The 19,482-nt window shown below is 48.7% G+C and overlaps 1 protein-coding gene across 1 annotated transcript in view; it reads left to right on the top strand.

Annotated features, from left to right (window-relative positions):
- LOC123760868 (alkylglycerol monooxygenase) overlaps nt 1-19,482 on the top strand; it is a 96,225-nt gene that overhangs the window by 53,351 nt on the left and 23,392 nt on the right. The window contains exons 4-5 of the mRNA XM_045746664.2: nt 12,364-12,512; nt 18,589-18,858. Of these exons, the coding sequence (XP_045602620.2) occupies nt 12,364-12,512; nt 18,589-18,858 (419 nt within the window). The remainder of the gene's footprint in view (nt 1-12,363; nt 12,513-18,588; nt 18,859-19,482) is intronic.

Raw genomic sequence — 19,482 nt, 5'->3', positions numbered from 1 at the left:
CTTTGATACAGTACCGCACATGAGACTGCTATACAAACTTGAGAGGTAAGCAGGAGTAAGCGGAAAGGCCCTAGTATGGGTGAAGAACTACCTAACAGGAAGGAGCCAGAGGGTAATGGTACGGGGCGAGAAGTCGGATTGGCGAACAGTAACAAGTGGAGTACCTCAAGGATCGGTGCTGGGACCAATCCTCTTTCTAATTTACGTAAATGATATGTTTACAGGAGTGGAATCATACATGTCAATGTTTGCGGATGACGCAAAATTAATGAGAAGAGTTGTGACAGACGAGGATTGTAGGATCCTCCAAGAGGACTTAAACAGGTTGCAGAGATGGTCAGGGAAATGGCTACTGGAGTTTAATACCAGTAAATGTAAAGTTATGGAAATGGGATCAGGTGACAGGAGACCAAAGGGACAGTACACAATGAAGGGGAACAGCCTACCTGTAACGATTCGAGAAAGAGACCTGGGAGTGGATGTGACACCTAATCTAACTCCTGAGGCACATATAAATAGGATAACGACAGCAGCGTACTCTACACTGTCGAAAATTAGAACTTCATTCAGAAATCTAAATGAGGAGGCTTTTAGGGCGCTTTACACTGCCTACGTGAGACCCGTCTTAGAGTATGCCGCGCCATCATGGAGCCCCCACCTGAAGAAACACATAAAGAAACTGGAGAAGGTTCGGAGGTTTGCGACGAGGCTTGTCCCAGAGTTACGAGGGATGGGATATGAAGAGCGTCTGAAGGAACTGAACCTTACGACACTAGAGAAAAGAAGGGAGAGAGGAGATATGATAGGGACATATAAAATACTCAGGGGAATTGACAAAGTGGAAATAGATGAAATGTTCACACGTAATAATAACAGAACGAGGGGACATGGGTGGAAACTGGAAACTCAGATGAGTCACAGAGATGTTAGGAAGTTTTCTTTTAGCGTGAGAGTAGTAGAAAAATGGAATGCACTTGGGGAACAGGTTGTGGAAGCAAATACTATTCATACTTTTAAAACTAGGTATGATAGGGAAATGGGACAGGAGTCATTGCTGTAAACAACCGATAGCTAGAAAGGCGGGATCCAAGAGCCAATGCTCGATCCTGCAAGCACAAATAGGTGAGTACACACACACACACACACACACACACACACTCATAACAACACACACACACACACACAACAGGCAGGAGTAAAAGGGAAGGTGCGCCAGTGGATAAGGGAGTACCTAAGCAACAGGAAACAGCGAGTAACGGTGAGGGGGGGAGACATCAGAGTGGCGAGATGTCACCAGCGGAGTCCCACAGGGCTCTGTACTTGGACCCATCCTGTTCCTAATATATGTGAGCGATCTTCCGGAGGGTATAGACTCATTCCTCTCAATGTTTGCTGATGATGTAAAAATTATGAGAAGAATCAAGATGGATGAAGATAGACAGAGATTACAGGACGACCTGGACAAACTGGAGGAATGGTCTAGAAAATGGCTGCTAAAGTTCAACTCAGGAAAGTGTAAAGTAATGAAATTAGGCGAAGGGAGCAGAAGGCTGAACACAAGGTACCATCTGGGAGGTGAAACCCTGCAGGAGTCAAATAGAGAGAAAGATCTGGTTGTTGATATCACACCGAACCTGTCCCCAGAGGCCCACATCAAAAGGATATCATCAGCAGCATATGCTAGACTGGCCAACATAAGAAATGCCTTTAGAAACTTGTGTAAGGAATCGTTCAGGACCCTGTATACCACTTATGTCAGACCAATCCTGGAATATGCAGCGCCAGCCTGGAGTCCATACCTAGTTAAACACAAGACAAAGTTAGAGAAGATTCAGCGGTATGCCACCAGACTCGTCCCGGAACTGAGAGGTATGAGCTACGAGGAAAGGCTAAAGGAGCTGAACCTCACGTCCCTGGAAAACAAAAGAGTAAGGGGAGACATGATAACCTCCTACAAAATTCTCAGAGGAATTGACACGGTGGACAAAGACAAACTCTTCAGCACGGGTGGGACACGAACAAGGGGACACAGGTGCAAACTTAGTACCCACATGAGCCACAGAGACGTTAGAAAGAATTTTTTCAGTGTCAGTAGTTAATAAATGGAATGCATTAGGAAGTGATGTGGTGGAGGCTGACTCCATACACAGTTTCAAGTGTAGATATGATGAGCCCAGTAGGCTCAGGAATCTGTACACCTGTTGATTGACAGTTGAGAGGCGGGACCAAAGAGCCAAAGCTCAACCCCCGCAAGCACAAATAGGTGAGGACAAATAGGTGAGTACACACACACAGACGGGCTGAGTGGACAGCGCTTCGGGGTCGTATTCCTAATGGTCCGGGTATGATTCCTCGGTGGAGACGGAAACAAATGGGGGTGGCATCAGGGGTGAAAGAAACTCAGTTTCTTTCACCCCTGATGCTCCTGTTCACCTAGCAGTTAATAAGTACCTGGGATTTAGACAGCTGCTACAGGCTACTTCCAGGGGATGTGTGTATGTATGTGCGTGTGTAATATATGTAAAAGAAATGTATGTAGTAGATATAATAGAGGTCAGAAGGGTGGAGTCCAAGAGCTAATAGCTCGATTCTGCAGACACAAATAGTAAATAACGCAGCTTCGGGTAGCCGTGGGAGCTGCATCCTATTGCCGTGGAAAAGGGGGCAGGAAAGCCCCTTTACAGTGGGGGATTACATTAGCAGTAGGGATTACCCACTGCTAATGTAAAATATAAGTCAGGACGGGTCCTGTCTGGCCACCAGACCTGCATTAGAATTTCTGTGTCGCTCGCGCAGCATCCGAAAACTTCTTGTCCCTTGTCTGTCAATGGCCTCCAACACCCACACCATACAGAGAGAGAGAGAGAGAGAGAGAGAGAGAGAGAGAGAGAGAGAGAGAGAGAGGGAGAGAGAGAGAGAGGGAGAGAGAGAGGGAGAGAGAGAGGGAGAGAGAGAGAGAGGGAGAGAGAGAGGGAGAGAGAGAGGGAGAGAGAGAGGGAGAGAGAGAGGGAGAGAGAGAGGGAGAGAGAGAGGGAGAGAGAGAGGGAGAGAGAGAGGGAGAGAGAGAGGGAGAGAGAGAGGGAGAGAGAGAGGGAGAGAGAGAGGGAGAGAGAGAGAGAGAGAGAGAGAGAGAGAGAGAGAGAGAGAGATTGAAGGCAAGGACTCTTCTCCTCTCCTTGACAGGACTGGCGCCTGCTCTTCTGGCGGCGTCTTGTGCTGGGTTTTCCTTGACAAGCTTCGCAGTGACCCGCTTCTCCCCCCCCCTCCCCCCTCCACGCACTCTACTGTATACGTAAACGTCCACGCTTCTCTCCCCCCCTCCCCCCCTCCACGCACTCTACTGTATACGTAAACGTCCACGCTTCTCTCCCCCCCCTCCCCTCCACGCACTCTACTGTATACGTAAACGTCCACGTGCAGCAGAGAATGAGAGGGAACGGAAATACGAGAAAGAGAAAAAAATAAGAATATCTGTGTCTTCCACCCCGCGTTTTTTTTTTTAGGGTCCTCGCGGTTGAGTGGACAGCGGTCGGGAGTCGTAAGGGTCTTAAGGGTCCAAGGTACCCTTAAGACCTTAAGGTACACCAGTTGATTGACAGTTGAGAGGCGGGACCAAAGAGCTAAAGCTCAACCCCTGCAAGCACAAATAGGTGAGTACACACATACAATCCAGAATCCAATCAATCCAGTTGACTGGGTTTGAGAGGCGGGACCAAAGAGCCAAATCTCAACCCCCGCAAGCACAACTAGATGAGTATACACCCCCCCCCACCCTCCTCATTCCGGATCCTAATCACACAGCCCGGATCTCCCAGGTCCCCCTCTTAAGTCCGCACACCATGGACCATCCCTGCTCCCCTACTCCAGTGGCATTAACAGAGACTGAGGATGGACAGATGAGAGTCAGCTTCAAGGTGATGTACTCGAACATAGATGGGATTACAAGCAAGGCAAGTGAACTTAGGGAAAGAGCACAAGAAGTGAACCTGGGTGTAATTGGCTTTTGCTTTGGAAGCAATATCCTTTTCATAGTGTCTTTCTGCCAATCCTCTTATGTTAATGTAGTTATTCCTGACCCTGTTGCATATAATTCGGTTTACCTCTGTTCTTTGCCGTCTGTATTTCCTCCACTGCCTCCTGCGTTTTGCTCTTGCTTCCTGGCACTGTCTATTAAATCACGGGTTATTATATGATCTAATCTCTCTTCTGCCTCTTTGCACCTCAGTGTTACTTGGTCCATCATTTCCTGAACCGTCTTCCCTCTAAGTTCATCCTCCCGTCGCATACTTCCCAGATACTCTTTTTACTTTCTTGTAGTCATCTGTTTTATAGTCTGCTTTCTCTTCCCTGACCCCATGTCTTATAGGCACTGTTCTGGGCTCCATCATGTAGTCGAATACCAGGACACAATGGTCACTTGCTCCTAGTGCTATTTCATGCTCTAAATTCTCAATGTCTTCCTCATTCTGGGTGACGACCAAGTCCATGATCAAGTTGAGATTTAGACCATGACTAGAAGAAGTGTGAATGCACCTAGTTGTGCTTGTGGGGGTTGAGCTGTGGTTCTTTGGTCCCTCCTCTCAACTGTCAATCAACTGGTGTAAAGATTCCTGAGCCGACTGCGCTCTATCAAATCTACAATTGAAACTGTGATGGAGTCTGCCTCCACCACATCACTACTTAATGCATTCCATTTGTTAACTACTCTGACACTGAAAAAAAAATAATGTCTCTGGCTCATTTGGGTACTTATTTTACACCTGTGTCCCCATTTTCGTGTTCCACCCATGCTACAAAATTTGTCTCTGTCCACCCTGTCAATTCCCATGAGAAATTTATAGACGCTTACTGACTTACTGTTATGATCTCAGCCTACAGGAGAAACGAGTCTCCCCCTTGAGAGTTATTCAACAAGCCTGACCTAACTAGAAGGTATAGGAAATATAGAGGCGATAACACAGATGTAAAATAGTTTGTTGGATTTAATGAACAATTTAAGATTATGGGCAGTGAATAAGAAAATAGATAAATGACTGGTTAGGAGATGTAGATAATTTGCTGGAGGCATGACGCTAGCTTCTGGAGGGCTTTGAGCTCACTTGAGCGCCAAACATCGCAGGGGGAAGCTGTGCTCCGTTTGAGCTCCCGTCAGGAAGGAACCCCTAGTGATATATCTCCAAGAGAAGAGAAGTGTGCAGACGTGCCAGCTGTAGAGTCGAGCTGGGAACGCTGTGGTCTCAAGTCCTGGACGGCGAGGAGTGTTTATTAAGCCGCCCAGAGACATTATCGTGGGCTGTGGAAGCGCCCTGACCAGACTCTGTCAGAGGGAGGAGCACCCTCGACTAGACAATCTGTGGTAAGCATGATTTAAGCCAGTTTATAGTGATTGCTTGTAGTTGGTCGTGTGCCCAGTGACAGTAGCGAATGTTTATTGATAAGTTAGACATGTTTTGGTAAGGCAGGAAGCCTAAATGAGAGGACGGAGATGAGAGAGACAGCTGGAGGGACGAGCAGCGCATCCTCTCCCATCGACCGCCTGAAGCCAACTGACTGGCGAGGACCCTCCCAGAGTTGAGGAGCCGCCTGACAGGCAAGGTGGAGCATGGACCCGCCCAAAACGGGGGAGTCCACTCTCACAGTATGTAGAGAGCAGATAGATGTTGGAGGCAAACATATTGTGTGATTATTTTTGTTTATGTGTTTAAGGGGAAACATTTTTATTGGCATGTCAATGGGTTGCAGGTTTGTCTTTGGGGAAGAAGTTGCTGAGAACTTCGAAGCCAGCACAGAGGGAGTAGTTGATGAAACTCCAAGGTAGTGGAGGAGAGGACCTCGAGCTGTGAAGAGAAACAGTGAAGAGGAGTGTCACGTGCTTCTGTAGAGGTGGTGAAGCACCATAGTTGCTCGAGGGAATTTCATGGTGTAGCAGCCAAGAGAGCTGTGGAGGACCCTAGCAGAAGGGTGAAGCACCATAGTTGCTCAAGGAAAACTTCATGGTAGCAGCCAAGAGAGCTGTGGAGGATCCTGGTAGTTAAGCCCGGAAGAACCTGAGGATATCAGGGTAGTGAACTTCCAGATGTGGAAGGGAAGTTCTAAATGATTACTTGTAGGGAGGTGATAGAGTGGTTGTCATCAGCGTGCAAGATGCAGTGAAAGGTGGGTGATTGTTTGCCATTTTTGTACCGAGGAGTGTTTATACTGAAGCATAGAGTTACAGTCGTAGGCTGGATTACCTACAGATGTATGTGTTCTAGGACTGATAAGGTGATCGATTGATCACTGTTATGTATCAAGGAACATTTATACTGATATATATATGTTATTGCATTCATACGTTGATTTTCCTTGTACATGTTTATAGATATATATATTGTCTTGCTGATAGTGCAACATTGTATTATAATACTTGACCTACTTGAGGAGGTTGGTAACATTAGATTGTGAGTCAGGAGATAGAACACCACTTGATAAGCTGATGATAGAGTTCTGATGGTGTTGGAGTGCAACCTGACTGAAATAGTAGAGAGTATAGGATTCATTATTATTATATGTGTGTATGTATTGTGTATGTGCTTTGTCCAGTAAATGTATTCCAATTTGCTGGTGTTTGCCCTTGTCCTAGTGAGGCTTCCCAGGAAATAGTAAAGAAAGAGAGAGAGAGAGAGAGAGAGAGAGAGAGAGAGAGAGAGAGAGAACCAAGAACCACTGCTGTAGACAGGGTAGGATGGAAAACTAGTAAGTCAAAGGGGATTGAGGAGATCCTATCACATAAGGAGCGAGTGGGGAGTCACAGCGGCTCGAGTGGGTGTGTGCACGTGACAACGAGGCTAAGTGTTGGAGCCGAAACCCCTAAACTTGTGACGTTGAGCCCCTCTCCAAGAACCAGAAGCGCCTAGTGTGATCTCCTAGTAAAGTATAAGCACTCCACCGAGTTGTGGGTTGGGTTGTCCAGAAAGAAGAATCAACGACACGACGACAACACCACCAACCCCCAGCACTACAATATTACTTACTGATTTGGCCTTAATAACCCTCCAGAGGTTGATTGGTATTAAGAACATAAGAAGAACATAAGAATAAAGGTAACTGCAGAAGGTCTATTGGCCCATACGAGGCAGCTCCTATTCTATAACCACCCAATCCCACTCATATACATGTCCAACCCGCGCTTGAAACAATCGAGGGACCCCACATCCACCACGTTACGCGGCAATTGGTTCCACAAATCAACAACCCTGTTACTGAACCAGTATTTACCCAAGTCTTTCCTAAATCTAAACTTATCCAATTTATACCCATTGTTTCGTGTTCTGTCTTGTGTTGATATTTTTAATGCCCTATTAATATCCCCCCCTGTTATGTCCATTCACCCACTTGTAAACCTCTATCATGTCACCCCTAACTCTTCGCCTTTCCAGTGAATGCAACTTAAGCCTAACACCAAACCAAACCATGCTCACAGACATGTATTGAGGACTGATTATGGATATGTGATGACTCAGAGACAGTCATGACAGTCTCAGAATACTTGCTGCTAATGTCCACACTTTTATTGTCAGGAAAGACATGTGATCAACAGATCTATTGACAAATATAATGCGCCTAGTGAATGTTTTCTTTAGACATGTTTTGAACTCTTGAATTAATCTTAGATTTCATTAACTAAAATGTATGTAAGAGAACAGTCTGAGAGAAGGAGAGCTCCTCTACACCTCTGCTTCCTCCCAATAGTCTCTGAGAGCTGTACAGTATACATAAATATTGTGCTTGGTCGCCTCCTAATATTGTAAAGATGTGATGTGTTAGGTCCACAGTGGTGTATTAGGTGGTGTTAGGTCCACAGTGGTGTATTAGGTGGTGTTAGGTCCACAGTGATGCATTAGGTGGTGTTAGGGCCACAGTGATGTATTAGGAAGTGTTAGGGCCACACTGGTGTATTAGGGGGTGTTAGGGCCACAGTGATGTATTAGGTGGTGTTAGGTCCACAGTGATGCATTAGGTGGTGTTAGGGCCACAGTGATGTATTAGGAAGTGTTAGGGCCACACTGGTGTATTAGGGGGTGTTAGGGCCACAGTGATGTATTAGGTGGTGTTAGGGCCACAGTGATGTATTAGGAAGTGTTAGGGCCACACTGGTGTATTAGGTGGTGTTAGGTCTACAGTGATGTATTAGGTGGTGTTAGGGCCACAGTGATGTATTAGGTGGTGTTAGGGCCACAGTGATGTATTAGGGGGTGTTAGGGCCACAGTGGTGTATTAGGGGGTGTTAGGTCTACAGTGATGTATTAGGGGGTGTTAGGGCCACAGTGATGTATTAGGGGGTGTTAGGGCCACAGTGGTGTATTAGGTGGTGTTAGGGCCACAGTGATGTATTAGGGGGTGTTAGGGCCACAGTGGTGTATTAGGGGGTGTTAGGTCTACAGTGATGTATTAGGTGGTGTTAGGGCCACAGTGATGTATTAGGTGGTGTTAGGGCCACAGTGATGTATTAGGTGGTGTTAGGGCCACAGTGGTGTATTAGGGGGTGTTAGGGCCACAGTGGTGTATTAGGTGGTGTTAGGGCCACAGTGATGTATTAGGGGGTGTTAGGGCCACAGTGTTGTATTAGGGGGTGTTAGGTCTACAGTGATGTATTAGGGGGTGTTAGGTCTACAGTGATGTATTAGGGGTGTTAGGTCTACAGTGATGTATTAGGGGGTGTTAGGGCCACAGTGGTGTATTAGGGGGTGTTAGGGCCACAGTGATGTATTAGGGGGTGTTAGGGCCACAGTGTTGTATTAGGGGGTGTTAGGGCCACAGTGATGTATTAGGGGGTGTTAGGGCCACAGTGATGTATTAGGGGGTGTTAGGGCCACAGTGATGTATTAGGTGGTGTTAGGGCCACAGTGATGTATTAGGTGGTGTTAGGGCCACAGTGATGTATTAGGGGGTGTTAGGGCCACAGTGATGTATTAGGTGGTGTTAGGGCCACAGTGATGTATTAGGGGGTGTTAGGGCCACAGTGATGTATTAGGTGGTGTTAGGGCCACAGTGTTGTATTAGGGGGTGTTAGGGCCACAGTGATGTATTAGGTGGTGTTAGGGCCACAGTGATGTATTAGGTGGTGTTAGGGCCACAGTGATGTATTAGGTGGTGTTAGGGCCACAGTGATGTATTAGGGGGTGTTAGGTCTACAGTGATGTATTAGGGGGTGTTAGGGCCACAGTGATGTATTAGGTGGTGTTAGGGCCACAGTGATGTATTAGGTGGTGTTAGGGCCACAGTGGTGTATTAGGGCCACAGTGATGTATTAGGTGGTGTTAGGGCCACAGTGATGTATTAGGTGGTGTTAGGGCCACAGTGATGTATTAGGGCCACAGTGATGTATTAGGTGGTGTTAGGGCCACAGTGATGTATTAGGGCCACAGTGATGTATTAGGGCCACAGTGATGTATTAGGGGGTGTTAGGGCCACAGTGATGTATTAGGGCCACAGTGATGTATTAGGTGGTGTTAGGGCCACAGTGATGTATTAGGGCCACAGTGATGTATTAGGGCCACAGTGATGTATTAGGGCCACAGTGATGTATTAGGTGGTGTTAGGGCCACAGTGATGTATTAGGGCCACAGTGATGTATTAGGGCCACAGTGATGTATTAGGGCCACAGTGATGTATTAGGTGGTGTTAGGGCCACAGTGATGTATTAGGGCCACAGTGATGTATTAGGTGGTGTTAGGGCCACAGTGATGTATTAGGGCCACAGTGATGTATTAGGGCCACAGTGATGTATTAGGGGGTGTTAGGGCCACAGTGATGTATTAGGGCCACAGTGATGTATTAGGGCCACAGTGATGTATTAGGGGGTGTTAGGGCCACAGTGATGTATTAGGTGGTGTTAGGGCCACAGTGATGTATTAGGGGGTGTTAGGGCCACAGTGATGTATTAGGGGGTGTTAGGGCCACAGTGATGTATTAGGGGGTGTTAGGGCCACAGTGATGTATTAGGGGGTGTTAGGGCCACAGTGATGTATTAGGTGGTGTTAGGGCCACAGTGGTGTATTAGGTGGTGTTAGGGCCACAGTGGTGTATTAGGTGGTGTTAGGGCCACAGTGGTGTATTAGGTGGTGTTAGGGCCACAGTGTTGTATTAGGGGGTGTTAGGGCCACAGTGATGTATTAGGGGGTGTTAGGGCCACAGTGTTGTATTAGGGGGTGTTAGGGCCACAGTGATGTATTAGGGGGTGTTAGGGCCACAGTGATGTATTAGGGGGTGTTAGGGCCACAGTGATGTATTAGGGGGTGTTAGGGCCACAGTGGTGTATTAGGGCCACAGTGATGTATTAGGGGGTGTTAGGGCCACAGTGGTGTATTAGGGCCACAGTGATGTATTAGGTGGTGTTAGGGCCACAGTGATGTATTAGGGGGTGTTAGGGCCACAGTGGTGTATTAGGGCCACAGTGATGTATTAGGGGGTGTTAGGGCCACAGTGGTGTAATAGGTGGTGTTAGGGCCACAGTGATGTATTAGGGGGTGTTAGGGCCACAGTGGTGTATTAGGTGGTGTTAGGGCCACAGTGGTGTATTAGGTGGTGTTAGGGCCACAGTGATGTATTAGGGGGTGTTAGGGCCACAGTGATGTATTAGGTGGTGTTAGGGCCACAGTGGTGTATTAGGTGGTGTTAGGGCCACAGTGGTGTATTAGGGGGTGTTAGGGCCACAGTGGTGTATTAGGTGGTGTTAGGGCCACAGTGGTGTATTAGGTGGTGTTAGGGCCACAGTGATGTATTAGGGGGTGTTAGGGCCACAGTGATGTATTAGGTGGTGTTAGGGCCACAGTGGTGTATTAGGTGGTGTTAGGTCCACAGTGGTGTATTAGGTGGTGTTAGGGCCACAGTGATGTATTAGGGGGTGTTAGGGCCACAGTGATGTATTAGGGGGTGTTAGGGCCACAGTGATGTATTAGGTGGTGTTAGGGCCACAGTGGTGTATTAGGGCCACAGTGATGTATTAGGGGGTGTTAGGGCCACAGTGGTGTATTAGGGCCACAGTGGTGTAATAGGTGGTGTTAGGGCCACAGTGATGTATTAGGGGGTGTCAGGGCCACAGTGATGTATTAGGGGGTGTTAGGGCCACAGTGATGTATTAGGGGGTGTTAGGGCCACAGTGATGTATTAGGTGGTGTTAGGGCCACAGTGGTGTATTAGGGCCACAGTGGTGTAATAGGTGGTGTTAGGGCCACAGTGATGTATTAGGTGGTGTTAGGGCCACAGTGATGTATTAGGGGGTGTTAGGGCCACAGTGATGTATTAGGGGGTGTTAGGGCCACAGTGATGTATTAGGTGGTGTTAGGGCCACAGTGATGTATTAGGGGTGTTAGGGCCACAGTGATGTATTAGGGGTGTTAGGGCCACAGTGATGTATTAGGGGGTGTTAGGGCCACAGTGGTGTATTAGGGGGTGTTAGGGCCACAGTGATGTATTAGGGGGTGTTAGGGCCACAGTGATGTATTAGGGGGTGTTAGGGCCACAGTGATGTATTAGGGGGTGTTAGGGCCACAGTGATGTATTAGGGGGTGTTAGGGCCACAGTGATGTATTAGGTGGTGTTAGGGCCACAGTGATGTATTAGGGGTGTTAGGGCCACAGTGATGTATTAGGGGTGTTAGGGCCACAGTGATGTATTAGGTGGTGTTAGGGCCACAGTGATGTATTAGGGGGTGTTAGGGCCACAGTGTTGTATTAGGTGGTGTTAGGGCCACAGTGATGTATTAGGGGGTGTTAGGGCCACAGTGATGTATTAGGTGGTGTTAGGGCCACAGTGATGTATTAGGGGGTGTTAGGGCCACAGTGATGTATTAGGGGGTGTTAGGTCTACAGTGGTGTATTAGGGGGTGTTAGGTCTACAGTGGTGTATTAGGGGGTGTTAGGGCCACAGTGGGCAGGTTAGTGGATGTGGATGATTCTAACTCGAGTCTCTGGAAGTAAACACTGTTAGCACTCCACATAAATTATGTAATAACAGTGAAAGTTTTAGCTTCTGTCAATATACACAGTTAATTGTTGCTTGTGACCATCTAACATATGATCACTACCCACACATGGGTACACACCGCTCTGGGTATGGGTCGAGGCTCATCAACGTATATGGTAGGATTTATATTGAAATAATAACATTAATACAGTAGGGGGTCGTATTCTGTGGGATCCTTGAACAGTTTCAGTAACCGAGCCACTAATTGACTATATCCGGAAGCTTTGACCATGTTTGTAGCATTAGTTTGATTAACATTTAGATATGACATATGTCAAAGATATGACATACGCATATGCAGTAATTGCACATTATGGTAGAGCCATTACATGTGTTGATAATGTTGTGTCTGGGTAGGTTCATGGCGTCGTGGATAGCGCTGATAGGCTACCAGTGGCTCTACCAGTACCGCCTCCTCGACCTGCCTTGGGCCTCTCCCTACACCTGGTTCGGCGCCCTCGTCTTCGTCGACTTCTGCTACTACTGGATCCACAGAGCAAACCATGGTAGGGTTCTGCTAGTTGTTGTCATATATATGTCGACCAGACGGCTGAGGTCACTTGTTCGCATCACCCACACATCTGACTGTACTTACCTCGTTGTACTGACCTGTTATAATGGGTAAGGTTGAGCCTCAGCTCTATGGACCTGCCTCTCAACCCTCACTCGCATGATGTAAATATACAGTATCCAAGCCTTTTGGGCTTTGTCATATGTACATGTACAGCTGTGTGTGTGGTGTCATATGTACATGTAAAGCTGTGTGTGGTGACATATGTACATGTAGAACTGTGTGTGGTGACATAAGTATATCCCTCACACTAACCAAATTATTTATAATGGTTTTATATTTCATTTGTCTCCATGTTGATGTGCGACCCATAACATGCTGTGTGTCCAGGTATGTCCGCTACAACCACCACACCTACCACCACCATCACACCTGCCACCACCACCACCACCACACCTGCCACCACCATCACACCTACCACAACCACCACACCTACCACCACCATCACACCTACCACAACCACCACACCTACCACCACCACCACACCTGCCACCACCATCACACCCACCACAACCACCACACCTACCACCACCATCACACCTACCACAACCACCACACCTACCACCACCACCACACCTGCCACCACCACCACACCTGCCACCACCATCACACCTGCCACCACCACCACACCTGCCACCACCATCACACCTGCCACCACCATCACACCTGCCACCACCACCCACACCTGCCACCACCATCACACCTACCACAACCACCACACCTACCACCACCACCACACCTGCCACAACCACCACACCTGCCACAACCACCACACCTGCCACAACCACCACACCTACCACAACCACCACACCTACCACAACCACCACACCTATCACAACCACCACACCTACCACAACCACCACACCTACCACAACCACCACACCTGCCACAACCACCACACCTACCACAACCACCACACCTACCACCACCACCACACCTACCACAACCACCACACCTGCTACAACCACCACACCTACCACAACCACACACCTACCACAACCACCACACCTGCCACAACCACCACACCTACCACAACCACCACACCTGCCACAACCACCACACCTGCCACAACCACCACACCTACCACAACCACCACACCTGCCACAACCACCACACCTGCCACAACCACCACACCTGCCACAACCACCACACCTGCCACAACCACCACACCTGCCACAACCACCACACCTACCACCACCACCACACCTACCACAACCACCACACCTGCCACAACCACCACACCTACCACCACCACCACACCTACCACAACCACCACACCTACCACAACCACCACACCTGCCACCACCACCACACCTGCCACCACCACCACAACCACCACACCTACCACAACCACCACACCTGCCACCACCATCACACCTGCCACAACCACCACACCTACCACAACCACCACACCTACCACAACCACCACACCTACCACAACCACCACACCTACCACAACCACCACACCTACCACCACTACCACACCTACCACCACCACACCTGCCACCACCCTCACACCTGCCACCACCATCACACCTGCCACAACCACCACAACTACCACACCTACCACCACCACCACACCTACCACACCTACCACCACCACCACACCTGCCACCACCATCACACCTGCCACCACCACCACACCTACCACAACCACCATACCTACCACAACCACCACACCTGCCACAACCACCACACCTGCCACAACCACCACACCTACCACCACCACCACACCTGCCACCACCACCACACCTGCCACAACCACCACACCTGCCACAACCACCACACCTGCCACAACCACCACACCTGCCACAACCACCACACCTGCCACAACCACCACACCTGCCACAACCACCACACCTGCCACCACCACCACACCTGCCACAACCACCACACCTGCCACAACCACCACACCTGCCACCACCACCACACCTGCCACCACCACCACACCTGCCACAACCACCACACCTGCCACAACCACCACACCTGCCACCACCACCACACCTGCCACAACCACCACACCTACCACAACCACCACACCTGCCACAACCACCACACCTACCACCACAACCACACCTACTACAACCACCACACCAACAACCACCACACCTGCCACAACCACCACACCTACCACCACCATCACACCTACCACAAGCACTACACCTGCCACAACCACCACACCTACCACAACCACCACACCTACCACACCTGCCACCACCACCACACCTGCCACAACCACCACACCTACCACACCTGCCACCACCACCACACCTGCCACAACCACCACACCTGCCACAACCACCACACCTGCCACAACCACCACACCTGACATCTGTATATATGGTAATCATGTGTCTTAACTTTCTTCTCACTTCTAGTGATATGAGGTTTAATTATTTTAATGTGTCCTCGACTCTCACACCCCTCAGCTCCAGGACCGGGTCCGGTGGCTCACTTCTGGACTTCTTACAGTTTTCTTGGTTTAAGACGTCTCAATAGTTTCATGCTGCCCCTGCATATTCTGCAAGGAGTCTCACGTATGTGGCCTGCATGGTCCTGAACACTTCGTTCAGATTTCTAATGGCGGTTTTTGAACAGGGAAAATTCCCTTGTAGATGAAGTTGACTGAAGTATTTTGATGTTGACCTCTGGTGACAGGTTTGATGTAATAATAGTAGTAGCAGTAGGCATCCTTCAGTCTCAGGAGACTCTGGAGTTGGGCTCTGGTTGTCGGTTTCGAGAGGCCTCTCCAGGACGCAAAGCCAGGGTAGGTTAATATGGAGGAGAAGCTGTCAACCAAGCAGCAGGTCCCTCCTCTCCACGGCGCCGAAAGTCTCCAATGGAAAGGCAAACGCCAATACGATTGGTTCCAGCGCCGTCGCTGGTACTGAGAGCTCCGGAGTTGACCTCGAAGCTCGTAAAAAAAAAAGGCACAGGGACTCCAAACCCGGAGACCGCCGTGGTCGGGCCGGAGAAGAACCACCCCATCAGGGGGCATGAGCGACCCCAGCCTCCTGAAGCAGAGCCTGGGGAGCCGCACGTCCCCCAGGATGTGGACGTCCGAGCCCCGCACCTACGGGTTCCAGAGATCGTCACAGCCCCCTGTCACCCGAGGCCGGTTTCCCTTCAAGACCAAGCAGAAGGAAGAGTGTTAATTATTAAATGCAACAATTATCAATCAGATATTACATCAAATCATTTACATCTGTTGGAATTCAGGAAGATTTATTTCCCCTCCCCCTTGGTATCTTAATTGTGTCCCAGCCTCTTGTGCCAAGAACCCATGCCCTGGAAACACAAACCGAAACTGTCTCTATTTTCCGCTTGTTACAACTTGTAATAGAGTTGTTACATCTTGGCTTAACGTGTTTATGACGTATTAGAACGTTGTTACAACTTGCTATATTGGTTGTTATAACTGGTTAGGAGGTGTTAAAACTTGTTCGAACGTTGTACCAACGTCATAGTTTCGGTGTGTGTTTGGCGGGTGCAGACTTAATACTGTGAAATCACTGAGGTCAAACTCCAGTTAATACTAGTGCAGACAATCTTCGTATATTCACAAGAAATTTGGTTGTGCCTTGCATTCTTCCTCCATATTTATCTTCCCTAATATTTATGCATCAACAAACATTGTGAGAAAAGTGTTTATCACCTCTGACAAGTCGTTCACATAGACGAGGAATAGGATTGGTCTTAGTTGTCCCCCCCCCTGAGGTCTCTCACGTAACTCTCTGGCTCTTTGTCTTCTATTGCAGACGAACTCACTTGTTCACTGGAGTGACCTTGCCACTTCTGACTGTGTCTCCATTTTGTGTACTCGTCACCAGTGGTGTACTGTGTCAAGGCTCAGTGACGACCATCTTGTGTACTCGTCACCAGTGGTGTACTGTGTCAAGGCTCAGTGACGACCATCTTGTGTACTCGTCACCAGTGGTGTACTGTGTCAAGGCTCAGTGACGACCATCTTGTGCACTCGTCACCAGTGGTGTACTGTGTCAAGGCTCAGTGACGACCATCTTGTGCACTCGTCACCAGTGGTGTACTGTGTCAAGGCTCACTGACGACCATCTTGTGCACTCGTCACCAGTGGTGTACTGTGTCAAGGCTCAGTGACAACCATCTTGAGCACTCGTCACCGGTGGTGTACTGTGTCATGGCTCACTGACAACCATCTTGTGTACTCGTCACCAGTGGTGTACTGTGTCAAGGCTCAGTGACGACCATCTTGTGTACTCGTCACCAGTGGTGTACTGTGTCAAGGCTCAGTGACGACCATCTTGTGCACTCGTCACCAGTGGTGTACTGTGTCAAGGCTCACTGACGACCATCTTGTGCACTCGTCACCAGTGGTGTACTGTGTCAAGGCTCACTGGCGACCATCTTGTGCACTCGTCACCAGTGGTGTACTGTGTCAAGGCTCAGTGACAACCATCTTGTGTACTCGCCACCAGTGGTGTACTGTGTCAAGGCTCAGTGACAACCATCTTGTGTACTCGTCACCAGTGGTGTACTGTGTCAAGGCTCAGTGACGACCATCTTGTGCCCTCGTCACCAGTGGTGTACTGTGTCAAGGCTCAGTGACGACCATCTTGTGTACTCGTCACCAGTGGTGTACTGTGTCAAGGCTCACTGACGACCATCTTGTGCACTCGTCACCAGTGGTGTACTGTGTCAAGGCTCACTGACAACCATCTTGTGCACTCGTCACCAGTGGTGTACTGTGTCAAGGCTCAGTGACAACCATCTTGTGCACTCGTCACCAGTGGTGTACTGTGTCAAGGCTCACTGACAACCATCTTGTGCACTCGTCACCAGTGGTGTACTGTGTCAAGGCTCACTGACAACCATCTTGTGCACTCGTCACCAGTGGTGTACTGTGTCAAGGCTCACTGACAACCATCTTGTGCACTCGTCACCAGTGGTGTACTGTGTCAAGGCTCACTGACAATCCAAAAATAATCAACCACCCAAACACTTCTGTCTCTTCTGATCTCAGTCGCCTGGTCCTAGAATATTGTGTTCGTGACGCAAGATCTGTCATCCCTGAACACAGATGAGGCTGTAGTATTAAGACTGTTCTCTCCATACTTTCTATTAGCCTGTTTCTTGAGGAACATTGCAACACACTGCATAACATGCAAGTAGGGGACACTGGCCTATAGTCATTGTTTCCTGTTTGTTTAGTAACCGTTCCCACATTATGGTAGTTCTTTTCCTTGTGACTTGTTGCATATGGTAGCGAGAGGCAAGCCGAAGGCTGCTTCTTTCAGTGTCTACGGGGATATTTGATGTGATCCCTCTGCCGTAGCTGCACCTTCCTCCAGTAGGTGCCTTGGAATTCATCTGAGCACCTTAAGCGATCTCAACGTCTTCCATTGCTGCTGTGTTTGATGTCATCATTCTTAATGGAAGAATTTCTTCTTGTTATGAACCCTCGGACTTCATGAACCCTCTGCCTGAGTTTTCCCACACACTTAAGTCTCTGTTCTGCTGTTTTCCTCCTGGTGTGGAAGTGAAGCAATTTTTGCTTCAGCCTTGCTTCATGTCCAGTGTCATATCAAATTGGTTTTCTACTTAGCTGCCCGTCTTAAGGAACTTATTCCTGGTCCTATGAGATCCCTCTCTGCTCTACATTGTTTTTTTTTTATTCTGTTGTTTTTCCAAGCCCTTATTCATACGCATTTTGCATTTTTATATCCTTGAACAATGGATTAGTCATGGCTTTTGTTTTCATCACTTTGGACAGTAAACATCAATTCAAAGAGTTTAGTTAATCATACATCTTCATGCAGGCGATGAGTCACAATAACGTGGCTAAAGTAAGTTGACCAGACCACACACTAGAAGGGCCAATCGACTTGAGAATGGTCCAAGACGTACCGAAACATCGTCGTCCCTTCACCTTCTAGTGTGTGGTCTGGTCAACATACATCTTCATACAATTATTTAAATGTTCAGGTTTCCTATTTCCAGCAAGTAACCATTTTTCCTTGTTGCGTGACTGTCAGAGCTGAACATCTTGTGGGCTGTACACCAGGTCCATCACTCCTCCGAGGACTACAACTTGGCCACAGCTGTCCGCCTCTCAGTACTCCAGCGCGCCGCCCACTTCGGCTTCTACCAGCCTCTGGCGCTCCTAGGCTTCCCTCTCCCTACCGTCGTTGTCCACGTCGCTTTTAACTACCTCTTCCAGTTCTGGGTGCACTTGGAGTACGTTGGCAGCCTCGGGCCCATTGGCTGGGTCTTCATGACTCCCTCTTACCATCGCGTGCATCATGGTAGGTGTGCTGTGAGCTCCTTCAAATCTCTCATTAACCAAAAACTTTTGATTTTCAGTTTGCGTATAAGACTCCTCGACGCTGAGAAGTTCCATTATTACTGTTCCGCCCAGTCCGGGAGAGCGGCGCGACACACAACTTTCTCAGGAGAGTGTAGGCAGTTGTCTCAGTAATGAAACCCTGAACTAATTTGAGGATTGTGATTATGATGGGTGCAAGTTCATGGGAGGTGCACTGCTTAGATACTGGATCATGGGGAGGAGCACTGCTTAGATACTGGATCATGGGGAGAAGCACTGCTTAGATACTGGATCATGGGGAGGAGCACTGCTTAGATACAGGATCATGGGGAGGAGCACTGCTTAGATAATGGATCATGGGGAGGAGCACTGCTTAGATACTGGATCATGGGGAGAAGCACTGCTTAGATACTGGATCATGGGGAGGAGCACTGCTTAGATACTGGATCATGGGGAGGTGCACTGCTTAGATACAGGATCATGGGGAGGAGCACTGCTTAGATACTGGATCATGGGGAGGAGCACTGCTTAGATACTGGATCATGGGGAGGAGCACTGCTTAGATACAGGATCATGAGGAGGAGCACTGCTTAGATACTGGATC

The sequence above is a fragment of the Procambarus clarkii genome, chromosome 3 (genome assembly GCF_040958095.1).
Source record: "Procambarus clarkii isolate CNS0578487 chromosome 3, FALCON_Pclarkii_2.0, whole genome shotgun sequence".
NCBI lineage: Eukaryota > Metazoa > Arthropoda > Malacostraca > Decapoda > Cambaridae > Procambarus > Procambarus clarkii.
This window is presented reverse-complemented; position numbering and strand designations above follow the sequence as displayed.